The sequence below is a fragment of the Oncorhynchus masou genome, chromosome 1 (genome assembly GCF_036934945.1).
Source record: "Oncorhynchus masou masou isolate Uvic2021 chromosome 1, UVic_Omas_1.1, whole genome shotgun sequence".
Classification (NCBI taxonomy): Eukaryota; Metazoa; Chordata; class Actinopteri; order Salmoniformes; family Salmonidae; genus Oncorhynchus; species Oncorhynchus masou.
The window spans coordinates 57,310,883-57,326,909 of NC_088212.1; the positions used below are offsets into that span (position 1 = coordinate 57,310,883).

Genomic DNA, 16,027 nt, shown 5'->3' on the forward strand with positions numbered 1-16,027 from the left:
GAAAGAAATGGCACCAGTAAAACCATCAAGAGTGCTCGAGAGCAGGAGGAGGTCAACTCTATCTCAACTCAATTAAAATTCCATCCATAAATTGGACATTTCAAAAAGGCTTATTTTTATTCGCCCTGTGAACAAATGTAAGCTGATTCATTATGTGAATTGTCTGAGTTCAAATGAATTGACTCCCGATTCTAGAAGGACTCATTACAATATTGAGGAACTCATCAGGGTGGGAGGACACGCTTAATAGGAGGGGATTTACAGAGAGGGTGTGTAAAACGGCCCGGGTGATGGACTTCACATTGTGAAAGTTTATGGTGCGCTTTTTATAGGGCTCTTAGAAAGATATACTGTACAGGCATACGTTCGCAAATTACAAGGTCAACGTCTTCTGGCACAAACAGTGTCAAGACCCATGGAAAAAGCTCAGGTCTAAATGTTTGTCCATGAATATGTGTAGGAGATTATATGTGGGGGTATCTGTTCCCATAAGACCTATGGCTATTATGGCGATGTGGAGTGTATTCTGGCTTGGTGCTTGGTGTACATAATATACATGCTACATCAGACTACAACCGAAAATGTACTAAAATATGTCCAGGGACGGCAAAAAGATTTTTTCATAGGGGTGCAGGATTTAAAAAAAGTCTACATAGATATGTTTCTGCTTATCATTTCAGAGATTTGGGAGGCTACTTATTACTCAACGTTTAGGGACCAGGGAGAAAATCATAGAACAGGGGAATGAATATTCCCATGCTAAAGAACATCGGTTTCACTGATTTTAAGGAAATGAAGGCTGTGAAAATGATCCAACATGTTTCTGATAAGATTGCAGTTTGTCTTGGATGCATAATGTTATGTGATGTATCTTCCCCTACCCCTTCCCCTCAGGAGACTGAAAGATTTGGCATGGGTCCCCAGATCCTCAAAAAGTTTTACAGCTGCACCATCGAGAACATCCTGATCGGTCACATCACCGCCTGGTATGTCAACTGCTCAGCATTGGACCGTAAAGGCACTACAGAGGGTACTTCGTACGGCCCAGTACATCACTGGGGCCAAGCTTCCAGCCATCCAGGTCCTCTATACTAGGCGGTGTCAGAGGAAGGCCTCAAAAATTGTCAAAGACTCCAGTCACACAAGTCATGGACTGTTCTCTCTGCTACCGCACAGCAAGCGGTACCGGAGCACCAAGTCTAGGTCCAAAAGGCTCCGATTCTACCCCCAATCCATAAGACTGCTGATTAATTAATCAAATGGCCACCCGGACTATTTGCATTGACTCCCCCCCCTTTGTTTTTACACTGCTGCTACTCACTGTTTATAATCTTTACCCCTACCTACATGTAAAACCTACGTCAATTACCTCGACTAACCTGTACCCTCGCACATTAACTCAGTAACGGTACCCCCTGTATATAGACTCGTTATTGTTATTTTATTGTTTTACTTTTTTTTTTTACTTCAGTTTATTTTGTTAATATTTCCTTAACTCTATTTTCTTAAAACTGTATTGTTGGTTAAGGGCTTGTAAGCATTTCACGGTAAGGTCTACCTACACCTGTTGTATTCGATTTGATTAAATATGTCTCCACTCCTGTTCCCGAGACAAAATTAACATTTGCAAGAAATAGTTCATTTTGCACAAGTTAATTTTATATTTGGCTACATGTGAGAGGTTGGCCTACAGTCATTGTACAGTTCAGTTACTATTCCATTTAACCCATCTTCCAGGTCTAACCCTTTTTGGTTTCAAGTAGAACCCTTTTGGATTCCAACTCTCTGTGGAAAAGGTTCTACATGGAAACCAAAAGAGTTCTACCTGGGACCAAAAATGTTTTTTAAACTTTAAGGTTCCATATAGCACCTTTTTCTTCTAAGACTGCGTAACCATTCTGAGTTGTCTAGAGTCTGAATGTATCCTGTAGTTTCCTGCTCGTGCCTAGATCATACAAGGATGCTTACACCTGATTTCATGTTTCAACTGTCATTGGCATTGTAAAGGCGCTTTGAACTGTCATAGTGGCTGGTTTTCATTTGAATAGGAATGCACCTGTGTTATGTTGATTATGTGACAAGGTTGGTTTACACCCTCCTTTGTAGTACATTTACATGTTGGGTGTTGCATTAGCAACATTGTGTAAAAGTGAAATACTCAAATCCAGAGTGCTGCCGAGAACACTCAATTGATCCGATCAAATAGAAGAAATAGTCCTAATTTTTTAATTGGTCTTCACATGGTAAAAAAACCCAGAGGAAGTACACTCACAGAGACGTATAAAAAACACATACGCATTCCTCATTGCCCGATTTTGTTAGTCAAAATCTCAACTCAACTCAATTTATTTTAGTGCAAGTTGCAAACGTACAAAGGCAGACATCTTAGCCGTTTTTTTTGACAGGCAATCATCTCTGTTGTCCAGCATCCGTCAACAGAAAAACTATTGGCTAAATACATTTTGGTATAAAATATAATCTCTATGTGGCTGTACTATTGTCAAGTTGTTTCCAGGTGTCAGTGAGCGAGCAAGGTCATTAACTGCTGTGCCATTGAAGGCATCACTGAGATGTAGCAAGTCAGTCTCTTGAATGAGGCATTGCAGTAGTTTCGTTTTGTTATTGCAGTGGGCTGCTTGCAGAGCACAGTCATGGACGGAACTGTAACTCAGAACGAACCGCTTGCACGGAAATCAAGGAATCAATTTACTCCGCTGAGGTATTTCTATATTATGGGGAAGTGAGACTATCACACAAAGCCATTTGTAGCTGTCCGACTGTGTTTGAGAGGGAAACGAATGTAATAAAACTTTCCGAAGCAGTTCTTTAATCACAGGTATAAAGGCTGGTATATCATTTCCTCATATCAAATGACGATTGAAAAGGCAGAGGTATTCATTGCTTCCTACACTAAATTGCTCTGAAGAATATAGAGGAGAAAGTGGATACTGAAGTGCTTACAAATGGTTCAAAGCGGCCCTTTTCAAGGTAATTGGACAGAACATATAGAGGAATTCTAAAAGCTCTCATTTCAAATGGATAGTCTTATTATTATTAAACATCGCTGGTCAATATTCAGCCAGGGAAGAAATGGGGTTCTAAACACATCACCACAAACATACATGAGATGCTGGTAATGGTTCTTTCAGCAATGGTATGTAGCCTACAGTTACATAACATGTGGGGTTATTGTAATGCTGTAAACATATCAGCTGTAGATGCAATGAAGGCTGTTTTCTTTTTACGTGGCTATACAGACGTAATTTGAAAATGTCAATATTCATTACCAGTTTTAAACCCATGAATGAGTAGGTGTTCTTTCTTTATTTTACACATTGTAGAATAATATTGAAGACATCGAAACTATGAATTAACACATATGGAATAATGTACTGTAGTAACCAAAAATATGTTTAAAAAAATCAAATATTTGAGATTTGAGATTATTCAAATAGCCACGCTTTGCCTTGATGACAGCTTTGCACACTCTTGGCATTCTCTCAACCAGCAGCATGTAATGCATTTCAATTAACAGGTGTGCCTACTTAAAAGTTAATTTGTGGAATTTTTTCCCCTCTTTATGCATTTGAGCCAAACAGTTGTGTTGGGACAAGGTAGAGGGGTACACAGAAGATTGCTATATTTGGTAAAAGACCAAGTCCATGTTATGGCAAGAACAGATCAAATAAGCAAAGAGAAACAATAGTCCAACATTACTTTAAGACATGAAGTTCAGTTAATCCAGAAAAATTCTAAAACTTTGAAAGTTACTTCAAGTGCAGTCACAAAAACCATCCAGAGCTGATGATGAAACTGGCTCTCATGAGGACCACCACAGAAATGGAAGACCCAGTTCATTATAGTTACCAGAAATTGCAGCCCAAAATAAATGCTTCACAAAGTTCAAGTAACAGACACATCTCACCATCAACTGTTCAGAGGAGACTGTGTGAATCAGGCCTTCATGGTCAATTTTCTGCAAAGACATCACTACTAAAGGACATCAATAAGAAGAAGAGACTTGCTTGGGCCAAGAAACACGACCTAAAGTATGTTCTGGGAACTTTCACAGAACCAATTTTGGTTTGCTGGGAAGGCTCTCCCATTGAAACCTGTCACGCCCTGATCTGTTTCGCCTGTCCTTGTGATTGTCTCCATCCTCTCCAGGTGTCGCTTAATTTCCCCAGTGCATTTATCCCTATGTTTCCTGTCTCTCTGTGCCAGTTCGTCTTATATGTTCAAGTCAACCAGTGTGTTTTCCACCATGCACCTGCTTTTCGATTTATCTTTTACTAGTCCTCCCGGTTTTGACCTTTGCCTGTTTTTCTGGACTCCATTCTTGCCTGCCATAACCTCGAGCCTGCCTGCCATTCTGTACCTCTGGAACTCTGAACTGGTGTTGACCTTTTGCCTGTCCATGACCATTCTCTTGCCTACCCCTTTTGGATTGTTAATAAACATCTTGGACTCTAACCATCTGCCTCCTGTGTCTGCATCTGGGTCCTGCCTTGTGCCCTTACAGAAACCCTGCAGGTATCATCAAATTACAATTGTGTGTCCTGAAGATGCCAGGTTTTTTTCTGCCTGGATATACTGTAACTGTTATTTTAATGCCTAGATAAATATGCACACCCTTCTAATCCTGGCAGGGAAGCCATGACCTTATAGCTCTCTATAAAAGCACCCCCACAGCATGATGTAGCCACCCCCATGCTTCATGGTTGGGATGGTGTTCTTCGGCTTGCAAGCCTCCCCCTTTTTCCTCCAAGCATAACGATGGTCATTATGGCAAACAGTACTATTTTTGTTTCCTCAGACTAGAGGACATTTCTCCAAAAAGTACCATCTTAGTCCCCATGTGCAAACCTTATTCTGGCTTTTTTGTGGCGGTTTTGGAGTAGTGGCTTCTTCCTTGCTGAGCGGCCTTTGAGGTTATGTTGATATAGGACTCATTTTACTGTGGATATAGATACTTTTGTATCGCTTTCCTCCAGCATCTTAACAAGGTCCTTTGCTGTTGCTCTCGGGAATAATTTTCACTTTTCACATCAAAGTACGTTCATCTCTAGGAGACAGAACGCGTCTCCTTTCTGAGAGGTATGACGGCTGCGTGATCCCATGGTGTTTATGCTTGCGTATTATTGTTTGTACAGATGAACGTGGTACCTTCAGGCGTTTGCAAATTGCTCCCAAGGATCAACCACACTTGTGGGTATCTACATTTTTTTTCTGAAATCTTGGCTGATTTCTTGAGATTTTCCCATGATGTCAAGCAAAGAGGCACTGGGTTTGAAGGTAGGCCTTGAAATACATCCACAGGTACACCTCCAATTAACTCAAATGATATCAATTAGCCTATCTGAAGCTTATAAAGCCATGATAACGTTTTCTGGAATTTTCCAAGCTGTTTAAAGGCACAGTCAACTTAGTGTATGTAAACTTCTGACCCACTGGAATTGTGATACAGTGAATGATAAGTGAGATAATATGCCTGTAAACAATTGTTGGACAAATTACTTGTCATGCACAATGTAAATGTCCTAACTGACTTGCCAAAATTATAGTTTGTTAACAAGACATTTGTGGAGTGGTTGAAAAACTAGTTTTAATGACTCCAACCTAAGTGTATGTAAACTTCCGACTTCAACTGTATGATTTTATTTGTCAGTTAAAAAAATGCTATCACTCAATCAAACCAAACTGTACAGCGGCCAAAAAAGTTTCATGACATTCGGAGATTATCAAGCCAAGTCCTCAATACTGGGTAAGCCTAAAAGGTAGGGAGTGATGTATTTTTTAACAAGAAATTTGTGGAGTGGTTGAAAAAAAAGTTTTAATGACTAAGTGTATGTAAACTTCCGACTTCAACTGTAGGTCACTTTGCCCGAATAGTCATCCCGAGTGCTCTTGAATGTATGATCTCCATGTGTGGTTCTCACCGTGAAGCATGGAGGAGGAGGTGTGATGGTGTGGGGGTGCTTTACTGGTGATACTGTCTGTGATTTATTTAGAATTCAAGGCACACTTAGCCAGCATGGCTACCACAGCATTCTGCAGCAAACACCATCCCATCTGATTAGCGCTTTGTCAGACTATCATTTGTTTTTCAACAGGACAATGGATACAACACACCTCCAGATGTGTAAGGGCTATTTGACCAAGATGGAGAGTGATGAGGTGCTGCATCAGATGACCTGGTCTCCACAATCACTTGACCTCAACCAAATTGAGATGGTTTGGCATGAGTTGGACTGCAGAGTGAAAGAAAAGCAACCAGCAAGTGCTCAGCATATGTGGGAACTCATTTAAGACTGTTGGAAAAGCATCCCAGATGAGGCTGGTTGAGAGAATGCCAAGAGTGTGCAAAGCTGTCATCAAGGCAAAGGGTGGCTATTTGAAGAATGTCACATATAAAATATATTTTGATTTGTTTACCACATTTCTGGTTACTACATGATTCTATATGTGTTATTTCATAGTTTTGATGTCTTCACTGTTATTCTACAATGTAGAAAATCTAAAAATAAAGAAATGAGTAGGTGTGTCCAAATGTTTTAATGGTACTGTATTTCAGAAGCACAGAATATGAGTTGGCCTACTGTATGTTATCTGGGTATGTGCCATGCCACACACTGGAGGCTTGACAAGATAATCTTATAAGTCCCATGCCATTATTTTATATTATATGATCTTTTAGTAAGAAGAATATAATTGAACTTAAGTGCATTAAATAGAAAGGATATTTTTCCCATCCTGGAGCGAGTGTGCATATGAAGTGGTTATGTTGAGTGTAACAGTTTCATTTGAAACAGGTCCTATACGCTAGATTTAGAATTATTTGTCTATTTTAATTGTGAATGATACAAACTTTAGAATGTCGTAGATATCAAAACATATATGGGCTGCATGATGCAACTAAAGGCTTTTGATGATTTGAGAAAGTCACAAATAAAGCTTGCGCTCTGTTCCTTGCCTCAGACTGCACACGCTGTTCTCTCATCAAGTGATCATATTTTCACCCATCAGACTGTTCTCAATTTAATCTTGTCTTTACTAATATGTCAAATTCGTTTAGATTTGAATTAGACCATTATCAAATCAGCAGGAACAGGGGCAGAGGAAAAAAGACATGTCATCCATATGCACTCGAATAGCGAATGGAGACCATTTTCCGTGCCAGTACGTTTTTCATGGCATAGACTACTCAGATTATTTCACTCCACACATCAACCACTTTGAGGAGCATGCAGCCACTCATATGCCATGGGTTCTCCAACCCTGTTCCTGCAGCTACCCAGTGCTTAATTTTGGGAAGCCAAGTTAAATCTGTTTGGGAACATCAATAGTTCATTAAACTGTTGACAGCCCCACTCTCTGGAAAGGAATTTAGGAGAAAGGGGAAGAGATGGAAATGCACGGTGGTGAGATATTCTGTAGCTAAAGGTAATGTGTCAGCCTATTAATTATGAAAATATAAAAAATGCCCTATTACTAGGCTATTCAAAATCAAATACAAATTCACTATAATTGTAGGCTGACTCTGTAAGCCGCCCTAAACAATCAATGAACCAACCGCATCGCCTAGGCTATAGCTTCTCTTCCAGACTCATGGATAGAACCCAGACTCATAGAAAGCTTGGAGCATAGCATAAGGTAACCAGTCCATAAGTATTCCTAATAATACAGTCAGCACTCAAAGTTGATTCCTAGAATATGTTTAATTTTGGAATATAGTCTAGACCAATTATGTAACAAAGACATTGTCAATCAGTTAAAACAAATAATAATTCTGCCATGCGTAATATAAGTAGGCTACGTATTGTATAAAGGCACCATCATCGGGCTTGGATTCATATATAGGCCTATGCTATGCATGAGGGTTTTGAATTAATCATCACCTTACAAAGTGCTGTCCATTTCGATAGGCTTTGAAACAACATCCACAACAATGTTTTCCACTGTTATTGAACTTCTTTCTTACCATTCATCAAAGTGAAGTGAGTTTTAAAAGCACATACTGTTTTGATCATAAGTATTTGATGTGATTTTTGATTGCATTTGCATTGATGTCAGAGTGGTTAGAGGGACAATAGAGCACAAAGTATCAAGCCATTAGCGACCTGATGATCGTTAGTGAGTTGGGTACTACCAAAGCATGTCCAGAGTGCATAGGAGGAGATTACCGTTGTCAACGGTCATGTGGAATTTTACTGCAGTCATGACTCATGACTGCTGGTGTGGCGGTAATACGGTGACCCCAACAGCCCTAGCCACCACCATGCTTGACAGTAGGGGTGGTGTTAGATGGGTGATGAGCTGTGCCTAATTTTCTCCAGACATAGCGCTTTGCATTTAGGCCAAAGAGCTTATATTTTGTCTCATCAGACCACAGAATCTTTTGCCTTATGCTCTCAGAGTCTTTCACGTGCCTTTTGGCAAACTCCAGACGTGCTGTCATTTGCCTTTTTCTCAGGATTGACTTCCGTCTGGCCACGGTTCCATAAAGCCCAGATTGGTGAAGTGCTGTAGAGACTGTTGTCCTTCTGGCAGGTTGTCCCATCTCAGCCAATGAACTCTGTCAGAGTGGTCATTGGGTTCTTGGTCACCTCACTGACCAAGGTCCTTCTTGCCTGGTTTCTCAGTTTGGTCGGACGGCCATTTCTTGGCAGAGTCTGGGTACTTCCATATTTCTTTTCCATTTCCGGAGACGACTATGCTCTTGGAAGCTTTCAACACTCTAGAAATGGTTTCATACCCTTCCCCAGATATATATCTCAGAGATCTACGGATAGCTCCTTGAAATTCATGGTATAGTTTCTGCTCTAATGTGCACTGTCAACTGTGGGGCCTTATATAGACAGGTGTTTCTTTCTAAATCATGGAGACAGGTGGACTCCAATCAAGTTGTGGTAACATCTCAAGGATGATCAAAGGAAATTGGATGCATCCGAGCTCAATTTGGAGTGTCACAACAAAGGGGAGTGAATACTTCTGTAAATGAGATATTTCTGTATTTCATTTTCAATCAAATTTCCTAAAACATGTGTTCACTTTGTCATTATGGGGTATTGTGTGTAGATGGGTGAAAAAAATGTATATATTTAATCCATTTTTGAATTCAGGCTGGAATACAACAAAATGTGTAATAAGTCAAGGGGTATGAGTACTTTCAGGAGGCACTGTATGTGTCGGAACACGGGTAACAGCTTCTTTCTATAATGACAAAATAAAATCTATACCCTGAACACCAAGACGCAGAGTCAGCAAGACGCAGGGTCAAATGATAAAAACATCAGTCGTGAAAATCATCACAAAAGCAATAATGGCATTATAATTCATATAAGTGTCAAAATGTCAATCATTGTCAACTCATACAATAGTCAGTTATTGTCCGATCGTGTTTACATTGTGTGCGTCTTCACACAATGGCATCAGTTGGATTTCATTTAGCTGTTATCCCTTGTCCTAACAGTTGACAAATCTTCGTACCTTTCACTTGCTTGACACACTTTGACATACAGTAGCTTTGTTTGGTTGTAGTGCGTAATCGTATCCGGTTCACTCTTTATTGTTTCCTGTCATCTTGTCATTTTTCAGCACCGTTGCACAACGGCTGTGCAGGTGTCTTATATTGTGCAGAGTGAGGGAGCTCCCAACTCACTTTGTTCATGGTGCCGGCCAATGACAGTGAAGTGAAGAAATTGTCCATGGTGACATTTCGCCACTTGCCTATGTAAGGATCCACAAGCTTCATCACCACATTCTCCAAAAGTCGCTCACCTGCTGCCGATGAGGATCTTTTCCCATATATTGAAAGCCGTTCAGCATGTACAATTATGCACGCCCTTACTCCAAGTAGGCTAGAGTAGAGTGATAAGACTGTTTGGATTCGGTGGACTGATATAGGGTACATACCCACACCCCCCAAGTTGGCTGGATGTCCTTTGGGTGGTGGAGCATTCTTGATACACACAGGAAACTGTGGAAAAATCCAGCAGCATTACGGTTCTTGACACAAACCGGTTTGCCTGGCACCTACTACCATACCCCGTTCAAAGGCAGTTAAATCTTTTGCGGCAGGGTAGCCTAGTGGTTAGAGCGTTGGACTAGTAACCGGAAGGTTGTGAGTTCAAACCCCCGAGCTGACAAGGTACAAATCTGTCGTTCTGCCCCTGAACAGGCAGTTAACCCACTGTTCCCAGGCAGTCATTGAAAATAAGAATGTGTTCTTAACTGACTTGCCTGGTTAAATAAAGGTAAAATTAAAAAAAAAAAATTGTCCTGCCCATTCACCCACTGGCACACATACACAATTCATGTCTCAATGTCTCAAGGCTTAAAAATCCTTCTTTAATCTGTCTCCTCTCCTTCATCTACACTGATTGAAGTGGATTACACAAGTGACATCAATAAGCGATCATAGCTTTCACCTGGTCAGTCTGTCATTAAAAGAGCGGGTGTTCTTAATGTTTTGTATACTCAGTGTACAGTGTGTGTAAACTTGGTTTTGTTTTAGGTTCAGTTTCGAGGGGCAAGTATCAGGGTGATTATCAGCTGTGCACTGCACTTTCAACTGTCAGGAGGAGAAGGGGCAACGGGAGACAACCATTCAAAAAGAACATGCCCTCCTGAAGGTTATAACTCCAGTTCTGTTTGTGATAGTAAGATTCTTACACCTACAGTGTGTTAAATATACTTATTTAGGAAATGTCAAGAAAGAAGAGGGCATGTAATGGAAGATTAATACATTTGTTGTATTAATGAGCAGTCAAAATTACTGCCTTAGCAGTTCTAGTGTTAAAGAACAGATTAACTGTGTTCTGGAAATGCTATTGTAACACCAGGTGAATGTTTATGCACCCTAAAAAAACATTGTAGAATCATCCTCACAACTGGAAAGTTTTTACGTTTTGGGAACATATCTTTTGTGATGTCTCCACGATGTTCCCACCAGACTGTTCCCACAACCTAATGAAACAATCTGGGAACCTAATATAATAATAGAGAGAATTATTTATTTCAGCTTTTATTTCCTTCATCAGATTCCCAGTGGGTCAGAAGTTTACATACCCTCAATTCGTATTTGGTAGCATTGTCTTTAAATTATTTAACTTGGGTCAAACGTTTCGGGTAGCCTTCCACAAGCTTCCCACAATAAGTTGGGTGAATTGTGCCCATTCCTCCTGACAGAGTTGGTGTAACTGAGTCAAGTTTGTAGGCCTCCTTGCTTGCACACACTTTTTCTGTTCTGCCCACAAATGTTCTATAGGATTGAGGTCAGGGCTTTGTGATGGCCACTCCAATACCTTGACTTTGTTGTTCCTAAGCTATTTTGCCACAACTTTGGAAGTATGCTCGGGGTCATTGTCCACTTGCAACCAAGCTTTAACTTCCTGACTGATGTCTTGAGATGTTGCTTCAATATGTCCACATCATTTTCCTCCCTCATTTTGCCATCTATTTTGTGAAGTGCACCAGTCCGTCCTGCAGCAAAGCACCTCGACAACATGATGCTGCCACCCCCGTGTTTCATGGTTGGGATGGTGTTTGTCGGCTTGCAAGCCTCCCCCTTTTTCCTCCAAACATAACGATGGTCATTATGGCCAAACAGTTCAATTTTTGTTTCATCAGACCAGAGGACATTTCTCCAAAAAGTACAATCTTTGTCCCCATGTGCAGTTGCAAACCGTAGTCTGGCTTTTTTTATGGCGATTTTGGAGCAGTGGCTTCTTCCTTGCTGAGCGGCCTTTCAGGTTATGTTGAAATAGGACTTGTTTTACTGGGGATATAGATACTTTTGTACATGTTTCCTCCAGCATCTTCACAGGGTCCTTTGCTGTTGTTCTGGGATTGATTTGCACTTTTCGCACCAAAGTACGTTTATCTCTAGGAGACAGAACACGTCTCCTTCCTGAGCGGTATAATGGCTGTGTGGTCCCATGGTGTTTATGCTTGCATACTATTGTTTGTACAGATGAATGTGGTACCTTCAGGCATTTCGAAATTGCTCCCAAAGATCAACCAGACTTGTGGAGGTCTTGGCTGATTTCTTTAGATTTTCCCATGATGTCAAGCAAAGAGGCACTGAGTTGGAAGGTAGGCATTGAAATACATCCACAGGTACACCTCCAATTGACTCAAATTATGTCAATTAGCCTATCATAAGCTTCTAAAGTCATGACATAATTTTCTGGAATTTTCCAAGCTGTTTAAAGGCACAGTCAACTTAGTGTATGTAAACTTCTGACCCACTGGAATTGTGATACAGTGAATTATAAGTGAAATAATCTGTCTGTAAACAATTGTTGGAAAAATTACTTGTGTCATGCACAAAGTAGACGTCCGAACCTACTTGCCAAAACTATAGTTTGTTAACAAGAAATTTGTGGAGTGGTTGAAAAACTAGTTTTAATGACTCCAATCTAAGTGTATGTAAACTTCCGACTTCAACTGTAGTTTGTTGATAGTATGACCATCTGCAGAGCATCTACAGATGGAAAATCTGGACTATCCAAATAAAGTGTGTCCCGTTCTTGTAACATCAGGTGAATGTTTTTTGCACCCATATGAAACATTGTAGGATCATCCGCACAACTAGACAGTTCTTGTATTTTGGGAACATATCTTTTCCCACAACCTAATGAAACGTCCTGGGAACCTTTAAAGAACAGGTTAAATATCTTACAGGAACGTTCTTGCAACATCAGGCAAATGTTTTACACAAACATTCTATAAACATCACCACGAATGGACAGTTTTTGTGTTATGAGAAAACTTGCCACGACCCTACGAATGTTCTGGGAACTTTCACTGAACTAATTTTGGTTTACTGGAAAAACATTAGTGGTACATTGTTATTACATTACTTGAAAACCTAATAAATGGTACTCTCTGAATTTTTTCTTTTTTTTTACTCTTGGAAGCAAACCATGAAAATGAGCCACACAATCGGAATGGTGTCTTCTCATCAGTTAGAATAAAATGCTATCATATATGAATCAAGTGAAGTATTAGCAATAAAAGTGTTTTTAGATTTGTACATGAAAATGTCCAACACTTGTATCTTTGATTTTACGAGGTGGAAAATAATGGTTGGTCATGTTTGTTGAGAAGAAATAGAGGTTTATATGTTATGTTTACTGCAAAAATCGCTGCAGTTATGTAACAGTCACATCCAGGAACTTATTGGTAAAGTCATCCATACCTACATTGAATGATTATGACCAATAGCTGACCTCAGCATCACCACTGCAAAGCTGAAAAAATATAAAGTCTGTGTCTACCTCTTACATTCCGTTAAAGTGAATACATTTGGTCAGGTCTTACACATCACTGCCAGTTCCGATTGCTCACTGTGCCTCATTTGACTAAACAGGAACTGAAAACTGGAATTAAATCAAATTAGCCTCTTTTGCCTACTATATCACCTGCATTTAATCTTCTAAAACCCATTTCTTAGGATGTAGAGTTGGAAACATTCAGGGAGCTTGAAAAATAAGGTTGTTCTGGATGAGCAACCCTGAGAGATTTGGTGACAACAATTTACAACCTGTGACACGATCCGCAAAAAAAAGTCCATGCATCCTTGAGATTGAAATGTCGAGAGGCACAACTGGACAATATATTCAGACAATTTGCTATAGGAAGCATTAAACCCAGTGGGGAGGAATGAGCCCTTTTCTAGCCACTGTCATTATTCCATCTGACAGAGCTTAAAAAATGACAGATCTGAGGGATCATATCTTGCATTGATTAAATGGTATTAGGAGACACTCTGGCAGCCCTGAGCCACTGTGGCAGAAACTGACATGTCTCGACCCAGCCCTCCAAACAAGAACCGAAAGGTCAGCCTATGTCCCCGTATATATGCCAATGATTATTACATGAATTCTTAGATACAAAAAAAACAACACTTAAAAAGGTAAATTCTTCCAATTAGAATGGGATTATAATGTGTAGTTGTGTGTAACCATATAGTTTACTTTATGTGATAGACTTATGGATGTTCTTCACTGCTGGGGGTTACATTTTATTGTAGTTGGTTTATCGTCTTCATGGATTGCTTAAGGATTCAATTATATATTTAACACCACATATTGATTGATGCATAATACTTTCAAGGACTTTGTGGTAATTCTGCATAGATCTGACTTCACTTTCAACAATATCTCAGAAAAGGTTTGGCATTGGGTAATGTGCTTATCGGTAATGGTTGTTGCAGCTATAACATCCTTCATGCTGCAAGTGTGGAAACAGATGCAACACATGACAAATTAGATGTATTTCTGGAAAGGGGCTTGTTCACTTTGGGATGTGACAACAGTGTAAGCAATGTGTGGCATGTCAGTGACCATAGGAGTTGACGAGACAGCACCAACAGATCTAGAAACTGCACGCTATCTGTCCAAAGCTGTAAATAATCATGAAACCAAAGGAAACCTTCCAGGGTGGTAATAGAATAAGGCACGTTGCACTGACTACAGTATAAGAGGGACAAGCAATGGTGCAAAAGCCTGTGAGCCCTCTGTGTACTGGCCATCCCTTCCAATGGGGACTTACTAATTAAGCCAAGTGCCCCCGGATAGGATAATCTTTTCAAGTTGGGCTGGAGCACCTGTTTACTCCTGGTCTGGAACCATAATAAAGCAGCCCCTTCACTTTGCGCTTACCTTGAAAACCAAATCCTTTTTCCCGTACCGCAGCTCTTTCAGTTGAGCCTGGATTTTTTTGGACTGCAAGGAGAAGATAAGAAAATAAGTGTTAGCTTATTCAAATAGTGAAATTGGTTTTAGATCACGTAGCAGGATTTTGCCCGGCTGCAGCAGAGCACTCCTTTGTGCGTGTTCTTTGGGCAAAGCTCCAGCTCAAAGGAGGGACCTACAGAGAGCAAGAAAATGTAAAATCTCCCATTCAGTGAACTGCAAAGCCCACACAATGATTCAGTCCTGCACTGGCTACTTGCCCACTGTCTAAAGCCCTATTCTCACTCCCACTTCACTTCACTCCACACAACCACTACCACACATACAGTTCCCTGGTAGCACCCCTCTCGTTTCGATGGCCACACACACTCACACATACAGACACAAACACACAGAGCTCAGACAGTCTGCAAAATGCATGTCTTTCCCTGGCCTCTGATCATAACTGCAGCACACGTGTGCGCAAACACACACAGTGCCCAGCTCTCCCTGACATTACTATGGTTACACATCAGTAAGCTCATGGAAGCACATGGGGGTTGGCTCTCTGATGCTGGAGATACAGTCAGTCCTCTCAGTCCTCTTGGAACCTTTGCACCAATGAGAGTTTAACAGCTGTTTACATCCCCCCGGGGAAGTAACTTCTTTAAACAAAAGGTGGATAACATGAAAGGTAGAAATGCCTATTTCAAAATAATACATAAATAGGTGAGAGTGAAATTAGGTTATAGACAGATCTAAATTTACTAGGGGAAGTGTGGTCTAAAATAGGGAAGAATTGTCAAACCTTTCTTTTTGCTTTAGGGAGTGTTGTGTGCTTTTTTGGGGGTTCAGGGGGAGGGTAGTGTGTTTTTTTCCCAGCTTTACTTTTGCTCTTCTGCTCGTATTTTCCCTATAAACAATGGCTTGACTTACTTTCGATATTACCCTAATAAAGTTTAGAAACATTTGTGAAGGTTTGGTATGGTGTGGCTATTATTAAGCTTAAGTTACTGCAGGCCTATGATATGAAGGCAGTACGCCCCAGCGCTCCAACTGACAGATGAACTGTTACAGGACTATCAGAGTTACTCCAATAATCTAACAATATAATGCTTATCTTTTTACAAAATATTTGGATATAAAATGTACAAATTACCCTCCATCTATAGGTCTATATCTGAATAGTAGTCATCTGACAAATATCTCTATCTCTCCGGGGAAAGGCTTAAGCTTCTCTTCCTTTATATAGGCCATATACAGTAGCAGTCAAAAGTTTGGACACACCTACTCATTCAAATGTTTTTCTTAAAAAATTTAAGAAAAAAATTCTATATTGTAGAGTA

At 40.2% G+C, this 16,027-nt stretch overlaps 1 protein-coding gene across 1 annotated transcript in view; it reads right to left on the reverse strand.

Annotated features, from left to right (window-relative positions):
* LOC135546763 (leucine zipper protein 2-like) overlaps positions 1–16,027 on the reverse strand; it is a 195,853-nt gene that overhangs the window by 20,679 nt on the left and 159,147 nt on the right. Inside the window, exon 7 of the mRNA XM_064975403.1 lies at positions 14,670–14,732. Within this exon, the coding sequence (XP_064831475.1) occupies positions 14,670–14,732 (63 nt within the window). The remainder of the gene's footprint in view (positions 1–14,669; positions 14,733–16,027) is intronic.